The following is a 15,302-nucleotide window of genomic DNA, read 5'->3' on the forward strand; positions in this document are numbered from 1 at the left end:
CAAGAAAAAAACTAAGATTTCCAGTTAAAAGATTCTCCTAAAAAAGACTGTGTATAGATAGTGTATGCATACTACATGCATAAATACATACACTCAAGCTCTCCAAATGACTACAATGTCAGAAATAGGCAAAATACAAAAACGGATCTATTTAATGACAAGATATTTCATATCTGGAAAGAAAGTGTAGTTTTTATCTGAATAAAATTTTTTTCATTTAAAATTCCATCATAAAATATAAGTCATAGGAATGCATCTCCTTACAAACTACCTAATGACCTCAACCTAAGAAAATGCAAATTTTTATTTTAAAGTGTTTTTAAAAATAAAACCTACATAAATGTGTAAGCAATAAAGTTACCCTGTATGTCCTAAGACAGTTGCGTGGTGCAGTGGTCCTCGTCCTTGGACATCTCTTTGGTTTACATTAGCACCATTCTGTAGGAGAAACTCGCATGTCACCAAAGAGCCCTAAGAGAGACAAAGAAGGTAAGAATATACTCACGCAAACAACAAGAAACAGTATATTACTCAAATAGCACTTCAAAACACAACCTAGCAAAAGCAGTCTTCAGTCATATTTGTTTCTTCCCAATAACTACTTCCTGGTAAAGATTTACTTGCAAGTTTGTGATTTCATTTTACTACTTTTATTATCAGAATTCTCTTCTATTATTCCACCACCACTACCACAAAGCTAAAACAAAGTGATGTTCAGTAATTACTGAGGTACACAGAGTCCTCTTTATTTTCCAACCCATCTCAGAATACTAATAATAAAAAAAACCCATGTTCAAAATGTATTATAATAGTTTATATTTTTCTACCAAAAACTTCTTTGTTTTAATTCATACCCCTAATACAGCCTGAATGAGTGGTGTTGCTTTGTTTTCGTCTGAATTAGCCCAGTTCACATCTGCACCATGAGCCAAAGCTTCAGCCATTTTAGGAAGGTTTTTTTCATATGAAGCCCTATAAAGCTGAAGTCCTGGATTAAGATGTTTAGAGTCCAGAAACACTGAAGAATCTTGCCTTTCCCCTTCTGAAAAGCAAACATAAATACTTGAATAAAAATGAAATCTTGGTAAAGATCTTGTCTAAAAATAGGATGGATTACTGTCAGTACGGATCAATAATGTTTACTACAATTTAAGAAACAATATGAAACGTGAGATACTAGTTTCTGATGTCACTAATTGATGGTAATGGGATGTGTTTTACACAGATATCTTATTTCCTATAGACATAAGCATTCCTCAAATGTCAACTTTCTGTATAAGCCATTGTGGTCTTACAAGTATTCAACAGATGAGTTAAGTGTTGTGTTAAAAATTGGCTAATATCAAAGTGAAGAAACTCAATGAAGCATGGGTAAATGGCAGGAGTAACTTTGACTCTCTTAAGGTAGCCAAATACCTCGTCATCTAATTAGTGATGCACATGAATGGATGAATGAAATTTAAAAATTGGACTTAAGAGGAAACAAGAATCCCTAAAGTATTTTACTACTGGTTCAAACCTAAATTCCTAGGATGATTCAATACCATCACAATTTGCACTATAACCAGTTCAAATAATCTGAGGAATGTTTACTGCAAGACCCAAATCACTGAAATTATGGAGAGTATACAGGAATAAAGCATTTGTCATTCTCTAATGGGGATGAATTGCTGATCTTTTTTTTTTTCCTGATAAGAAAAGATAGCCATACAGGATGTCAGGTGACTTATAGCCATACAGGATGTCAGGTGACTTATACCTGTAAGCCTAGCTACTCAGGAGGCTGAGATCTGAGAATCAAATCTAGCCCCGGAGCAAGAAATTCTGTGAGCTTCTTATTTCCAATTAACCACCGAAAAGTTGGAAGTGGAACTATGGCTCAAGTGGGAGAACACTAGCATTGAGCGTAAAAGCTCAGGATCAGTGCCAAAGCCCAAAGTTCAACCCCAGGACGAGCCCAAAAAAAGCCACAAGGAAAGACAAAAGAATAATAAGCCGGAGGTATGGCTCAAAAGATGGAGTATCTACTCAGCAAGCATAAAGCCCTGAGTTTAAAGCAGAACTACCAAAAGGAAGCCAAGGGAGATGAGAGGAAAAGGGAGAGTGAGAGGGAAAGGAAGGGGGGGAAGAGGGAAGTGGAAGGGAAGGAGAAGAGAAAAGGGGAAGCTGGAGGGGAACAGAGACAGCATAAATGAAAATAAATATAAAATGGTACAGATGGACTAGAAGTTATCCTTGCCTATTGGCAAGGCACTTGAGGTGCACATTAAGTGGCTTAAAAGAATGTTGAACTAGCAAAGAACTTCCAAATATAAACAGAAAGAGTTGCTTTCTGATTTTACAGTATTACTCCTATTGCCTTCTAAAGAGCTGTTTCCTTTAAAGAAACTATTTAACGAAGAATTGGCATTTACTAAATGTATTTTTCAGCAGAGTATACCAATTAACACTAAAGACCATCAAAACTCACCAGGCTCATATAAACTATTGGCTGACACTGTGGAGGGTAAAGATTCTCTTCCATCATCACAGCTTTGCTGGATCCCACTGTCATTGCTTTTGACTGTTTTAAAGAAAAATTGGCTAGTGATTAAAGGTCACGACATTCAGAACAACATGTCCCACAACCAAAGAAATTTTGAAATGAGCTTTTATATGTCAACATGAACTCAGCCACCACCAGTAGAATATTTAATACAATTTTAGTTTTTAAATACTTATCTTATTGTGATATAAATCACTCACAAAGCCTGAAAATAACACATATAATACCCCATAAAATGTCAGGAATCATAAAGAGCTTGATTTATTGCATGACTGTAAGTAATATGTAATTCTGAGACAATGGGTAACATCTAGAGAAATGGCCACACCGCACAATGACCACTGGCACAGACTTGGAATGCTCCACAAGAGTAGTACTTACTACTACGCAGTTTTGAAGAAGTATCAAAGTAGGAGAAGAGTGAATCTAGCTCATCAGGACAGAACAGAGACTCCCGCCTGGCCTCGTCGCTATTTACAGCAACCACTGAGGACATGCAAGTTAGCAAAGCACAAAGCAGGCCATAAGAAGGGAAAGGGCAGGAAAAAAAATGTTACTGGGAAAAACCAGGAGGAAAAAATAGGAAGGAAATCAGGTAGTTAATCAGATATTTAGGGCTTCTGGCATGACAGATTTCTAATTCCCATTTCCCCTTGCATTTTAAGCAGTTTTATTCCTTAAAATATACACATTACCTAAAAATGTGGGTTATCATGGCATCACTTCAAATTAACTGCTTTAAAGACACAGATATCTAGTTTTTCCTTAGAATATGTAGAAGGGAACAGTGCTTAGCAAAAAAAAAGAAACCTACAATAGCTTCTAATTCAGAAATTATGAAACTGACTTCAATTTAAGGTAGTATTTATATTCATAGCAAAAGAGGTATAATACCTGGACTTTGGACAGATGCTCTGATTTGGTCACTTGGCCCAAGTTTAGAAATGCTCAGCCTCTTTTCTTCACAACTTTTGGAGGTAATCTTTTTGTCTAGCTCGGGAGGTGACGATGATAGAGAATACTTATCCACAAACTTTCTCTCCACATATTTAGCTCTGATATATGCCTCTTTTTCCTGTCTGGTACACATAAAAATGTCATGATATTCTTGCTGAATGCTGAGCATGGCCAATACTGAAAGGATGTTATTAGTTATAGAGTATTTTCAAACAATAGTTTTGCAAAACTAGTTAAAACAATCAGTGACAGTTCTTATATAATGTGTTTCTTTCCAATTTTTAATTAATCAATTTCAGAAATTAAATAGCCTAATTGAAAAATCACAAATGGTTACATGGCACTCTATTTTCTTAATTTTATGTATATTTACTTTTTACATATACTCTCATGCTTTTTACAGAATAAAAATATTACCAGGAAAAGCATAAAAATTTATCAAAATTAACTAATTCATTTTTGCCCAGAAATACTCTCATACTGAACTATCATTATTGATGGCTATCATTTTTCATAAGATACTTTAAAACACAGTAACATTCCTAAGTGAAAATAAAAGCATCACATTTAAGCTTTTGACTTACAACACCAAATCTGTCCTGTAGTTTTTCTCCATTATCTCTTTTTAAAATTCTTAGGTCTTAGCCAAGCACTAGTAGCTCATGGCTGTAATTCTAGCTACTCATAGGCTGAGATCTGAAGACCACTGTTCAAAGCTAGTCCAGGCAGAGAAGTCCATGAGACTTGATGGTAGAGCGCTAGTCTCAGATCCATTCATATACTAAGCGGCATCTGGGTTGGTTCCATCTTTTAGCTATGGTAAATAATGCTGTAATAAACATAATTGTGCTGGTAGCCTTAGTGTGGCCTTGTTTGTAGTCATTTGGGCCCAAAAGTGGGATTACTAGATATAGGGGAGCTCTATGTGTAGTCTTCTGAGGAACCTCCATACTGCTTTTCCAGAGTGATTGAACAAGTTTACACTCGCACCAACAATGCAGTAGGATTCCCTTTTGGCCACATCCCCTCCAGTCTCTGTTGTTATTAGAGTTCTTGATTCTAGCCATTCTAACTGGGTTGAGGTGAAATCTCAATGTTGCTTTGATTTGCAGATTTGCATTTCTTTTATGACCAGAGTTGTTGAGCATTTCTTCATGTGTTTATTGGCCATTCTTATTTCCTCTTCAGAGAAGTCTCTAGCCCACTTATTAATGGGGTAATTGTTTCTTTGAGGATTTGTTTTTGCGGGATTTAATTTTTTGAGTTCTAAGTATATGAGGCCCTTGTCTGCTGTATGGCTAGTGAAGATCTCCCAATCTATGGGCTTTCTACTGATCTTGTTAGCTATGTCCTTTGCCATGCAGACGCTCAGTAGATAAATGGATCAAGAAAATGTGGTATACATATACAATGGAATTCTATGCTTCCATCAGGAAGAATAACACGGCCCCACTGATAAAGAAATGGAAGGACATGGAAAAAATCATATTAAGTAAGCCAGACCCAAAGAAACATAGATCCCATGGTCTCCTTTATTTGCAATAATTAGTATACATCTAGGATAGTCTAACAGATAAGCAGAATAGCTCAATAGCTATGTACATCTGATAATATAAGATGATGCTATGCAAAATGGACTCTAAGACATGGACACAAGAGCACAAGAGGTTTTTCTTTTGTTGTTATTGTTCTCAATGTACTATGTGATTTCTTTTTTCCTTTGTGTTTTCCCCCTATTGTTTACCCCCTGTTGTCACTGGGTTTGATTTTGGTACCCTGGGCATTATATATATATGTTTATCTGAACTAGGGAAGGAAAAGGAAAAAACAAAGTGGTGAGACAAAGGATAAAGGGGGAACCTATGCAACAGCAATACTCACAAGACAACATGTTAGAAATGATCTGTATAACTTGGCAGGGGGTTGGAGAGGGGGAAGAGGGAAAAAAACCTTACTTATATAACTGTAACCTCCTCTGTACATCACCTTAACAATAAATTTTTTTAAAAGACAAGAAACTGAGACCTAGATAAGTGAAGAAAACTAGGTTGTCCATGAATGGAAAGTCTGAATACCATGAAAATGATATATGTCCCTAGTAAATTTGTTTTCAATTAAAAAAAAAAAGCCAGGTGCTAGTGGCTCTCATCTGTAATTCTCACTACTCAGGCAGCTGAGATCTGAGGATCACGGTTCAAAGCCAGCCCAGTCAAGGAAACTCTGTGAGACTCTTATCTCCTTAACCACCAGAAACCAGAAGTGGTACTGTGGCTCAAGCGGTAGAGCACTAGCCTTGAGCTTAAGAGCTGAGGAACAGCGCCCAGGCCCAGAGTTCAAGACCCACAACCAACAAAAAAAATAAAATTTAAACTTAAATTTTAAAAACCTCAGAGACAGCACTCAGAATCTGAGTTTAAGCTCTAGAACCAGGCACATGCACGCATGTACCCACCTACCTTAGAGATTGGGTCTTTGGCTAAATTAGAAAAGTCTAAAATATCTCAATTATGCATAGGCAAATGTTTAAATAGCACTAGTTTAGAGGGTTAAAAATCTCAGCATAAAATTCTACTAAATTAAAATTTTAAAATTTTCTTATTATGCTGGACGCCAGTGGCTCACACCTAAAATCCTAGCTACTTAGGAGGCTGAGATCTAAAGATCTTGCTTCAAGGCCAGTCCAGGCAGGAAAGTCCGTGAGACTCTTATCTCCAATTAGCCACCAGAAAACCGAAGTGGCACTGTGGCTCAAGTGGTAGAGTGCTAGCCTTGAGCTGAAGAGCTGAGGGACAGTGCCCTCGCCCAGAGTTCAGGCCCCATGACCAAAAAATAAAATAAAATAAAATAAATATTATTATTAAGTAGTTGTACAAAGGGTTTACAGTCCATAGTCAGGTAATGAGTACAATGCTTATTGGTCAGATTTTGGCAAGTTAATTTTTTTTCTTATTATAAGTAGTTGTACAAAGGTTTTACAATTCCAAAGCCAGGTTATAACTACAATGCTTCTTGATCAATGTCACCCTTTCCTTAATTCTCCCCCATTTTCTACCTCCTATGCCTATCCTAAAGTTGCATAGCTCAAGTTTTACATAATATACATTGAATATAACTACATTTAACAAATAACATTTCAAAAAGAAAATCAGAATGACTAAAAGCAGCACCAGGCACCAGCAGCAAAAATTTTATCTTGAAGGCACTCTCTTCTAGCTGCTTCATTCAGTAACCTCCTTATAACAGAACTGAAGTGCAATCTAGCATAGCACATAAGCCTTCTCTCCTGCATTATCATCTTTGTTCAACATTACAATGCCATTCATGACCTATGTGATTAACAAATATTTGCTGAACTAAGTCAAACACTGTAACATGATTCAATGTTGAAACTTGGTCATTGAAGACATTAATGAACAGATTATTTCTCTTTAAATTCCTCCCAGGAAGAGAACTATGATATACTTTTAACAGCTAAGCATTTTCTACACTCTTAACAGATGTTTAATTTTTAAGACTTATCTCCATCTATAAATTATAATTCCCTGTTCAATAAAGTATAATTGTCAAACTAATATACTCAAGACTGAGATACTCAAATTTGAAGAGAAGCAGTAATGATGACTTGTAAACACTCTGTCTCAAAAGTATATAACAACTGCAGTGAGATAAAATCATAGCTACATTCCTGCTTAGAGGTGGGGTATGACATTAAAGACAATTAAAATGGTACCTTTGTCCTGGCTGTGGTTTCTTTATTCCCATTTTTTCCACTTTAGCTTCATAAACATGATTTATAACATCATTCCCCAACTCACACATAAGCTGTTTGACAGGAAAATAGAAAAATAAGCTATAAAATTAAAAGTCCTGAAATTAAGCTAAAATTTAAAAGGACTCAAAGTCAATATAGTTCACTACTTCTTTTGCATATGCTACAATTACTCATTTCACAAAGAAGCTTAAAATTAAAACAGACAAGAACTGAGAGTAAGTATCATTTTGTCATTCTTCACTACAACATTAGCACTCCTACGTCTTTCAATCTAACAAAATACTATATGTACTGTATGTACATACATACACTGTATATAATGGCAAGCATCTACCTATCCATTTACCTATGTATCACAACTACTGTATCTGAATATCTGTAGTGGGGCAGTAAATTATAACTGATACAGTTAGGTATAGTTAATGCTAGCTAGTCTAAGGAAAATCAACTAAAGTTAAATATTTATTCTTTTCAGTTTTTTTCCTTATAGAAATATTCAAATCCATCAAACATACAACTTTTCTGAAACTTAGTTTTGAACTTTTCCTCCTCTTTGAGTTCTATCTCCAAATACTAAACAACTCGTTGCTGTATGTTTCAAAATCTTTTAGATGTTATTTTTATCTGTCCCTCTACCTCTGATTCAGTTTACAATTCACAAGATCTATCTGTAGTGTCTCAGTAGCAAATCATATACTTTTGGTTGGGTCTAATTCCAGACTTGACCACTAGACCAAACATACTATGCCAAGATGCAGGTGATCCAATTCATTTCCCTGGTCTTATCTAGCATAATAAGACAATGGTTGTAAAGAATAAAGTTAAGACACTGGGGATTATTAGTTGAGAGGAAAATGGCCTAGGATGATACATCAAGAAAGTGAGAATGCCATCTGGATATCAGAATCAAAGCAGGGGCTGGGAAGGTGCTTGCCTCGCATGCATGAGGCCCTGGGTTTGATTCCTCAGCACCACATAAGCAGAAAAAGTCAGAAGTGGTGCTGTGGCTCATGTGGTAGAGTGCTGGCCTTGAGCTCAAGAGCCGAGGGACAGCGCCCAGGCCGAGTTCAGGTCCCACAACCGACAAAAAAAAAAAAAAAAAAATAGAAGCAGTGTAGGAAAGGCATCTTAGAAAGTGTACATTAGGCAAGCAGTACATCAGGCAAGCAGAAAACTGTATACCTTTCTCCTTGTTTCCTTATTCATGAACTCTTTTAGGGTCTCATTATTTATATAACTACCATTTCTCTTCAGATGTGGTTTCCTGTCATAGGCCCTCCCTTTCTCTTTCCCCCTCCCCTGCTCTCCCTATCCCACCTCTCCTCTTCCTTTGTCCCTTTCTCTTTCCCCTTCTTCCCCTCTCAGCTGGCACCCTGACACAGATATTTCTTTTTTTTTGGGGGGGGGGGTCTAGTCATGGGGCCTGAACTCTGGGCCTGGGCGCTGACCCTCAGCTCTTCAGCTCAAGGCTAGTGCTCTACCACTTGAGCCACAGCGCCACTTCTAGCTCTTTCTGTTTATGTGGTGCTGAGGAATCGAACCCAGGGCCTCATGCATGCAAGGCAAGCACTCTACCACTGAGCCACCTTCCCAGCCCTGACACAGATATTTCTTATAAATTTTAAATGTGCCATTCTGTTTGCTGTGATAGGTTTTATGTTTGTTTTTTGGTGATACTGGTTTTTAAACTCAAGTCAAGCACTAGAGCTGCAGCTCCAGCCCTTTTTGCTTCAGTTATTATTCAGACAGGGTCTGGTCTGGTTGGTCTTTGACGTCCCTCCAGACTTCCAGAATAACTAGGATTATAAATATATTCTACCACAACTGGCTTGTTTTAGGAGGCGATGAATGCCTAACAAGTTTTGTGCAGGGATGGCCTGGAACCACCATCCTCTTAATTCCATCTCCTAAATTACTAGGATTATAGATATCAGTCACCCACCATGCCCAGTTTTAAATGTTCTATACTTCCTTATTTGAGCAATTATAATTGTATTTCATATATCCCGTTTTTTAATTTTCAAAGTAGTGATACCAATTAGGTATTATTCTTTAAACAATCTGCACAAGAAAAGCTAGGTGCTGGTGGCTCAACCTAAAATCCTAGCTACTAAGAAAGCTGAGATGGAAGGACTGAGCTTCAAAGCCAGTCCAGGCAGTAAAAGTCAAAAGACTTTATATCCAAATACACAGCAAAAAGCTAGAAGTGGAGGTGTGGCTCAAGTCATAGAGCCAGAGCTATGCAGCAGAAAAAACAAGCAAGAGCTTGAAATCTAGAGTTCAAGCCACAGTACTGGCAATGGTACACAGGCGTGCATGTGCGTGCACGCGCTCACACACACACACACACACACACACACACACACACACACACTCTAAAATCTGTATTAGAAATAGAGACAATAGATATATCACTGGATGAAAATGATAGCATAGACACCAACCTTATTTACAAAAATTTAAAATAGGTCAAAAAAGAAATTGAAAGGGAAAAAATGATAGGGAAAGTATTACTTTACATTTGATTCTAAGAAAGTTGGTTACAAATTTGGTAAAACTAGCTGTACACTGGTGGCTCATGGCCTATAATCCTAGCTACTCAGGAGGTTGAAACTTGAAGGATCATAGTTCAAAGACAGCATAGGCATACAGACTGTGAAACTCCATATTCAATTAACTAGCAAAATACCAGATGGAACATATGGCTCAAGTAGAGCTCCAGCCATGAGCAAGAATGTTTAAAGAAAGCCAGACGTCCTGAGCTCAAGACCAGGTACTAGTATAAAGTAAAAACAAAAAAAAAACAAAAAACACCTATTTGGAAAAATTATCAAGAATGACACAATTTATACTACCCAATGAGTAAACTGATATGTATATTATGATTAAAATGTATAAAATTAGCTGATAAAATAACTTATCTAAAATAAAAATGAATTTTTTAAGCCAAACTCAGATGTAAAGCTGTATGGCTCAAGTGATAAGGCACTAAAGCCTTAATCAAAAATACTCAGGGATACCACCCAGGCAGGCCCTGAGTAAAAGTCCCAGAAAAAGGGAGGAAGGGAAAAAGGGAGGGAGGGAAGCAGGCAGACCAACCCAAACTCTACTTAAAAAAACCAGCTAAATTGTAGCCAGGTATCAGTAACTCATGCCTACAATCCTAGCTACTACTCAGGGGTTGAGATCTGAAGATCAAGATTTGAAGCCAGTCTAGGCACGAATGTATCTCCATTAACTACCAAAAAAGCCAGTAATGGAGCTGTGGCTCAAGTGCTAACTTTGAGCAAAAAGCTCAGGGACCATGCCCAGGCCCTGAGTTCAAGCCCCAGGATCAGGACCAGCACAAATACATACATACACACGTACAAACATACATACATAACTAAATGGAATTATTCTTCAATTTTTTAAGATGCAATATTATATCATTTTTCTTTACAAATTCTAATATATTATAAAATAATCTGTAAGAATATGTGGCAAAAGAGTAACTATTTTTTTCTTGGATCTGGAAATTAAGCTCAAGGCTACAACCATACCAGCCCCAATAGTTCACTTGGAGTGAAGATGGTGGTTATTATTTTGAATACTTTCTTTTTGGTTACTTATTATTTCAAAGCTAATCTTTTATATATGCCATTTTAATTTTAAAATAATTAAAGTTGTACAAAGCTTATCTTAATCACATCCAATTATTCCTTTCTCCTATATATATGCCTAAAATGATTTCCCTATTTCTTCCCCTATAATTCTAAAACAAAGAAATATCAAACCACTATCAGTACTGTGAGCCTTTGGTCCCTTCAGTAATAACATCTGACTTCTATTTCCTCCCAAAGAGTTCTCATAATACTCCTCAGTATTTTCTACTTACAGTCTTTTAAATGTATATTTTAATTACCTGACACTCAATAATAACTTGCCTAAACTACCTAGGGGATAATTTCATTTTCATCTAGACAGGCTTGACCCAGAGTATTTCCTTCCTGTTTAAATACCTGCTTTACTAATAATCCTTTATTTAAAATTGGAACTAGGTGCCCAGTGGCTCCTGCCTATAATCCTAACTACTTAGGAGGCTAAGATCTGAGGATCTCAGCTTGAAACCAAACCAGAGGGAAAGTCAATGAGACTCTTATCTCCAATTAAACACAAGAAAGAGAAAAAAAGCTGAAAGTGAAGCTATGGCTCAAGTGGTAGAACGCCAACCTTGAGCAAAAAGGCTAAAGGACAGAGGATTGAGTTCAAGCCCCAATACACACACACACACAGACACACACACACACACACACACACACACTCTCTCTCTCTCTCTCTCTCACACACACACACACACACTCGCCTATATCTGCTATCTAATGTCATTACATGTATGTTATATTACATGCTGTTTCTCAGCATGATTTTAAGCTTCTGCAGAATCCATCTTCTACTAGTTTTCCTTCCCCCTTCTATGCTCTATTATTGATAATTTCTGATGAGTTAAATGGAAAAAGAATTCTATGGTCAGACAGGTAAGGTTTTAACTCAAAATTGGATAAAAATATACTTCCTCCTTTTAATTTGTACATAAGAACTTGTAAAATTTGCTTTAAGGTTTCATTTTTAATGTGTAAGATAGGTTTACATAATTATCTACATTCAAAGCTGCTACAGAAATTAGATTCTGTTCTTTATCTCACACTTTCTGCTTTGAATGCATAATAATTGGTAGGATCTAACTGGTAGGGCTCTACTCTGGGAGTTAATTTCATTTAGATGTTTACGAATTAATTCCATAAGGCATTTTTTACATAATAGACATAAGACCAGAAATAAAAACATAAGACACAATTTTCTGACAAAGTATATGTTGACTATATTCTAACCCTTAGGTGAATTTATTTTCTATAATATGGTAAACTAGACAGGGGAACTTGAAAGGACTGTACTAATAACTGCTAGGTAAATATCACTATAAATGGAGTTGTAGTCTAATGTCATTATTTATTACACTTTTAGAGATTTGAATCCTTAGATAAGGAAAAGAGAATTTCTTGGTTTGATTACTTCTGAATGGTCCTATGCTATAATAGCCCAGTGATGCCATTTGGTATAACAATACATTACAAAGTTTACTATACCAAGGTATCTGTATATTTTTAATAAGAATCTAACACAAAAATGTATGAATAGTAGTTTTCTTAAAGAGTGGGCTTAGAGATACAATTGCTATATATAACAGCCACTGCTTTTTAAACTCTATAATCCTTCCTATTCAGGAAACTTAGATCAAGAGGATTGCTGGTCAAAGCCAGATTGGGCAGAAAAGTCTGAGATTCCACATCTCCAATTAACCATCAAAGCAGTACTGAGGCATGGCTCAAGTGGTAGAACACCAGTCATGAGCAAGCAAGCTTGCTTGCTCAGTAAAGAAGAGGCTCTGAGATCAAGCCTATTATAAAAAAAAAAAAAAAGAAAGAAAAAAAAGAGGGAGATATAGGATCAGGTATGGTGGTATAATCCTGTAATCTCAGGACTAGGGAGGGTGAGGCAGTTAGATCTGAGTTCAAGGCAAGCTGTGGATGCACAACAAAACCCATCACAAAAAGCAAAACAAAAGTGTATACTATATAAACTGAACAACTTAAAAACTTAAAAACATCCAACTTACCAAGAGCCTCAGATATGTTTAATACCATTTAGTTTGATATTAACATGAGTAAACCATAAAACTATAAACCAAATTTCTGAATTCTTCACTTATGTGAAAATATGAAATATTTTCATGCAGATATTCAGTTTACCTTTAAAAGTTCAGGCTCCCAGGTATCTAAAGTTAAAGAGCGTACTTTTGAAAAATGAACCCCAAGACTCCTGTATGGGGGAAAAAGAAGACTGCATTATTTATTAATATAAAATTTTCAAGTTTCTATTTTATATTCATTCTCTCTTACAATGACATAAATCCTAATATAGCCTTCAACATACATATAAGTAGCAAAATTAGAGAAATAGAAAAGATCTGCTACCAAGTAAAGCACAGTAATTTACTATATCCAAAAGAAGTGTACCCCTCTGAGTGGGCTACCCACCGGTGAATCCCAGAGCACTCGATACACAAGGTGATGCCCAAGTTGATACTGGCCCACCGAGGATCTGCCAGACCACAATCACAACAGCTGGCATTGCCAGGGATACACTGAACCCGCTGCAAAGCACTTTCTCCTTTCAATAATTTCTCTTTTGACTCATTTCCAGAATCTAGGCTTCCTGTTGATGGAGATGATTTCTTATCCAGCTTCTGAAAAAATTAAGAATGTTTCGCTGTTTAAAAAGAAATTATTATGTTGCATACTATCTGCTTAAAAGGAAAAAAAGCTTCTAATTCAGACATTAAAAGGCTACTGAAGGCATAAAACAAGCACTAGTAGTTTAGGCACTGTTTACTGCAGGATGAAAAGACTCAGATGCAAGATTCAGGTTCCTCCATCAACAAACTGTCAGTCTAGTTAGGGTAAATATACAAACACTCCAAATTATATGTAAAAAGTGACACAATGAACATATGAACAAGATAAAGAGGCAGAAAGGAAGAAGAAAGCAAAGAGAATGGGAAAAACAGGGTAAGAGACAGAAAAGGTAATTGATACTATTAAGATTCATGAATAAGAAAGAATTCCAGAGCCAGGCGCAGGTGGCTCACGCCTGTAATCCTAGCTACTCAGGAGGCTGAGATCTGAGGATCACAGTTCAAAGCCAGCCCAGGCCGGAAAGTCTGTGAAACTCTTATCTCCAATAAACACTCAGAAAACTGGAAGTGGCGCTGTAGCTCAAGTGGTAGAGTGCTAGCCTTGAGCTGAACTGCTGAGAGACAGCACCCAGGCCCAGAGTTCAAGCCCCACGACCAACAAAAAAAAAAAAAAAAAAAGAAAGAAAGAAAGAAAGAATTCCAGCGCTAGGAGGATGAGGCAGAAGAATCATAAATTTGAGACCAGCTTGGTTACATATTAAGACCTTATTTCAGGAAAAACAAATATTTTTATATAATTAACTGTAAGGGAATTATTTTATGAATTACTACAGTAAATAACTAGAAAAAGGGGCTGGGAAGGTGGCTCAGTGGTAGAGTGCTTGCCTTGCATGTGTGAGGCCCTGGGTTTGATTCCTCAGCACCACATAAGCAAAAAGAAAAAAGCTGGAAGTGGCGCTGTGGCTCAAGTGGTAGAGCGCTAGCCTTGAGCTGAAGAGCTGAGGGATAACACCCAGGCCCAGAGTTCAGGCCCCACGACTAGACCCTCCAAAAAGAAAAATAAATAAATAAATAACTAGAAAAACTGTGGCTTTTGGGGGGGAGAGAGAGGGTCAGTCAAGGGGCTTGGACTCTGGGCGTGGGCACTGACCTTGAGCTCTTCTGCTCAAGGTCAGCACTCTACCACTTGAGCCACAGCACTACTTCCAGTTTTCTGGTGGCTAACTAGCATTAAGAGTCTCACTGGCTTTCCCACCTGGGCTGGTTTTGATCTGCAATTCTCAGATCTCAGCCTTCTGAGAGTAGCTAGGATTACAGGCATGAGTACCCTGCTGGCATTATTTATATATAAACTAAAGAACAGATCAATTACAGAGTGAATCACAAATAACACACAGTAAAAAGCTGTTTCTAAGCGCATAGTGAAGGTTATACAAATTATACAAGATTATATAAATTATAAAGATTACACAAATAATAAAAATATTCAATATACCCTAGTCTATACAATGACATGGCTCATTGATTCTAAGCAATTAAAGATAAGAGTCTACAAAAAGTTTTGATTTAAAAATAGAACAATTTTTTAAAAATAGTATGTTAGCAGAGAGTAGTGAGACATAAACCCACCGAAGAGAGCTACCTTGGCTCTTAGGCAGGGAAGTAAGGATGTGTGCCCAGAGAGGCAGTCCAGCAAGGGAAATACAAACCAATGAAGGAGAAGAGGGCATCTAACTAGGAATGCCCCCTAGTGTGAAGTGGCAGAGCCTAAGTAGGATATCAGTGTAGGGCTG

General features: G+C 36.9%; 1 protein-coding gene across 4 annotated transcripts in view; it reads right to left on the bottom strand.

Annotated features, from left to right (window-relative positions):
• Acap2 (ArfGAP with coiled-coil, ankyrin repeat and PH domains 2) overlaps positions 1-15,302 on the bottom strand; it is a 116,429-nt gene that overhangs the window by 12,341 nt on the left and 88,786 nt on the right. For 2 of the 4 annotated variants that reach the window (XM_070029877.1, XM_070029876.1), the window contains 8 exons: positions 13,352-13,560; positions 13,064-13,133; positions 7,233-7,324; positions 3,440-3,624; positions 2,927-3,031; positions 2,471-2,563; positions 855-1,042; positions 362-471 (listed from right to left, as the gene is read on the bottom strand). In XM_070029877.1, coding sequence (XP_069885978.1) covers positions 362-471; positions 855-1,042; positions 2,471-2,563; positions 2,927-3,031; positions 3,440-3,624; positions 7,233-7,324; positions 13,064-13,133; positions 13,352-13,560 — 1,052 coding nt within the window. The remainder of the gene's footprint in view (positions 1-361; positions 472-854; positions 1,043-2,470; positions 2,564-2,926; positions 3,032-3,439; positions 3,625-7,232; positions 7,325-13,063; positions 13,134-13,351; positions 13,561-15,302) is intronic. The other 2 variants (XM_070029879.1, XM_070029878.1) reach the window with 1 other exon arrangement.

The sequence above is a fragment of the Dipodomys merriami genome, unplaced genomic scaffold (genome assembly GCF_024711535.1).
Source record: "Dipodomys merriami isolate MVZ:Mamm:240054 unplaced genomic scaffold, mDipMer1.0.p SCAF_2, whole genome shotgun sequence".
In the NCBI taxonomy this organism is placed as follows: Eukaryota; Metazoa; Chordata; class Mammalia; order Rodentia; family Heteromyidae; genus Dipodomys; species Dipodomys merriami.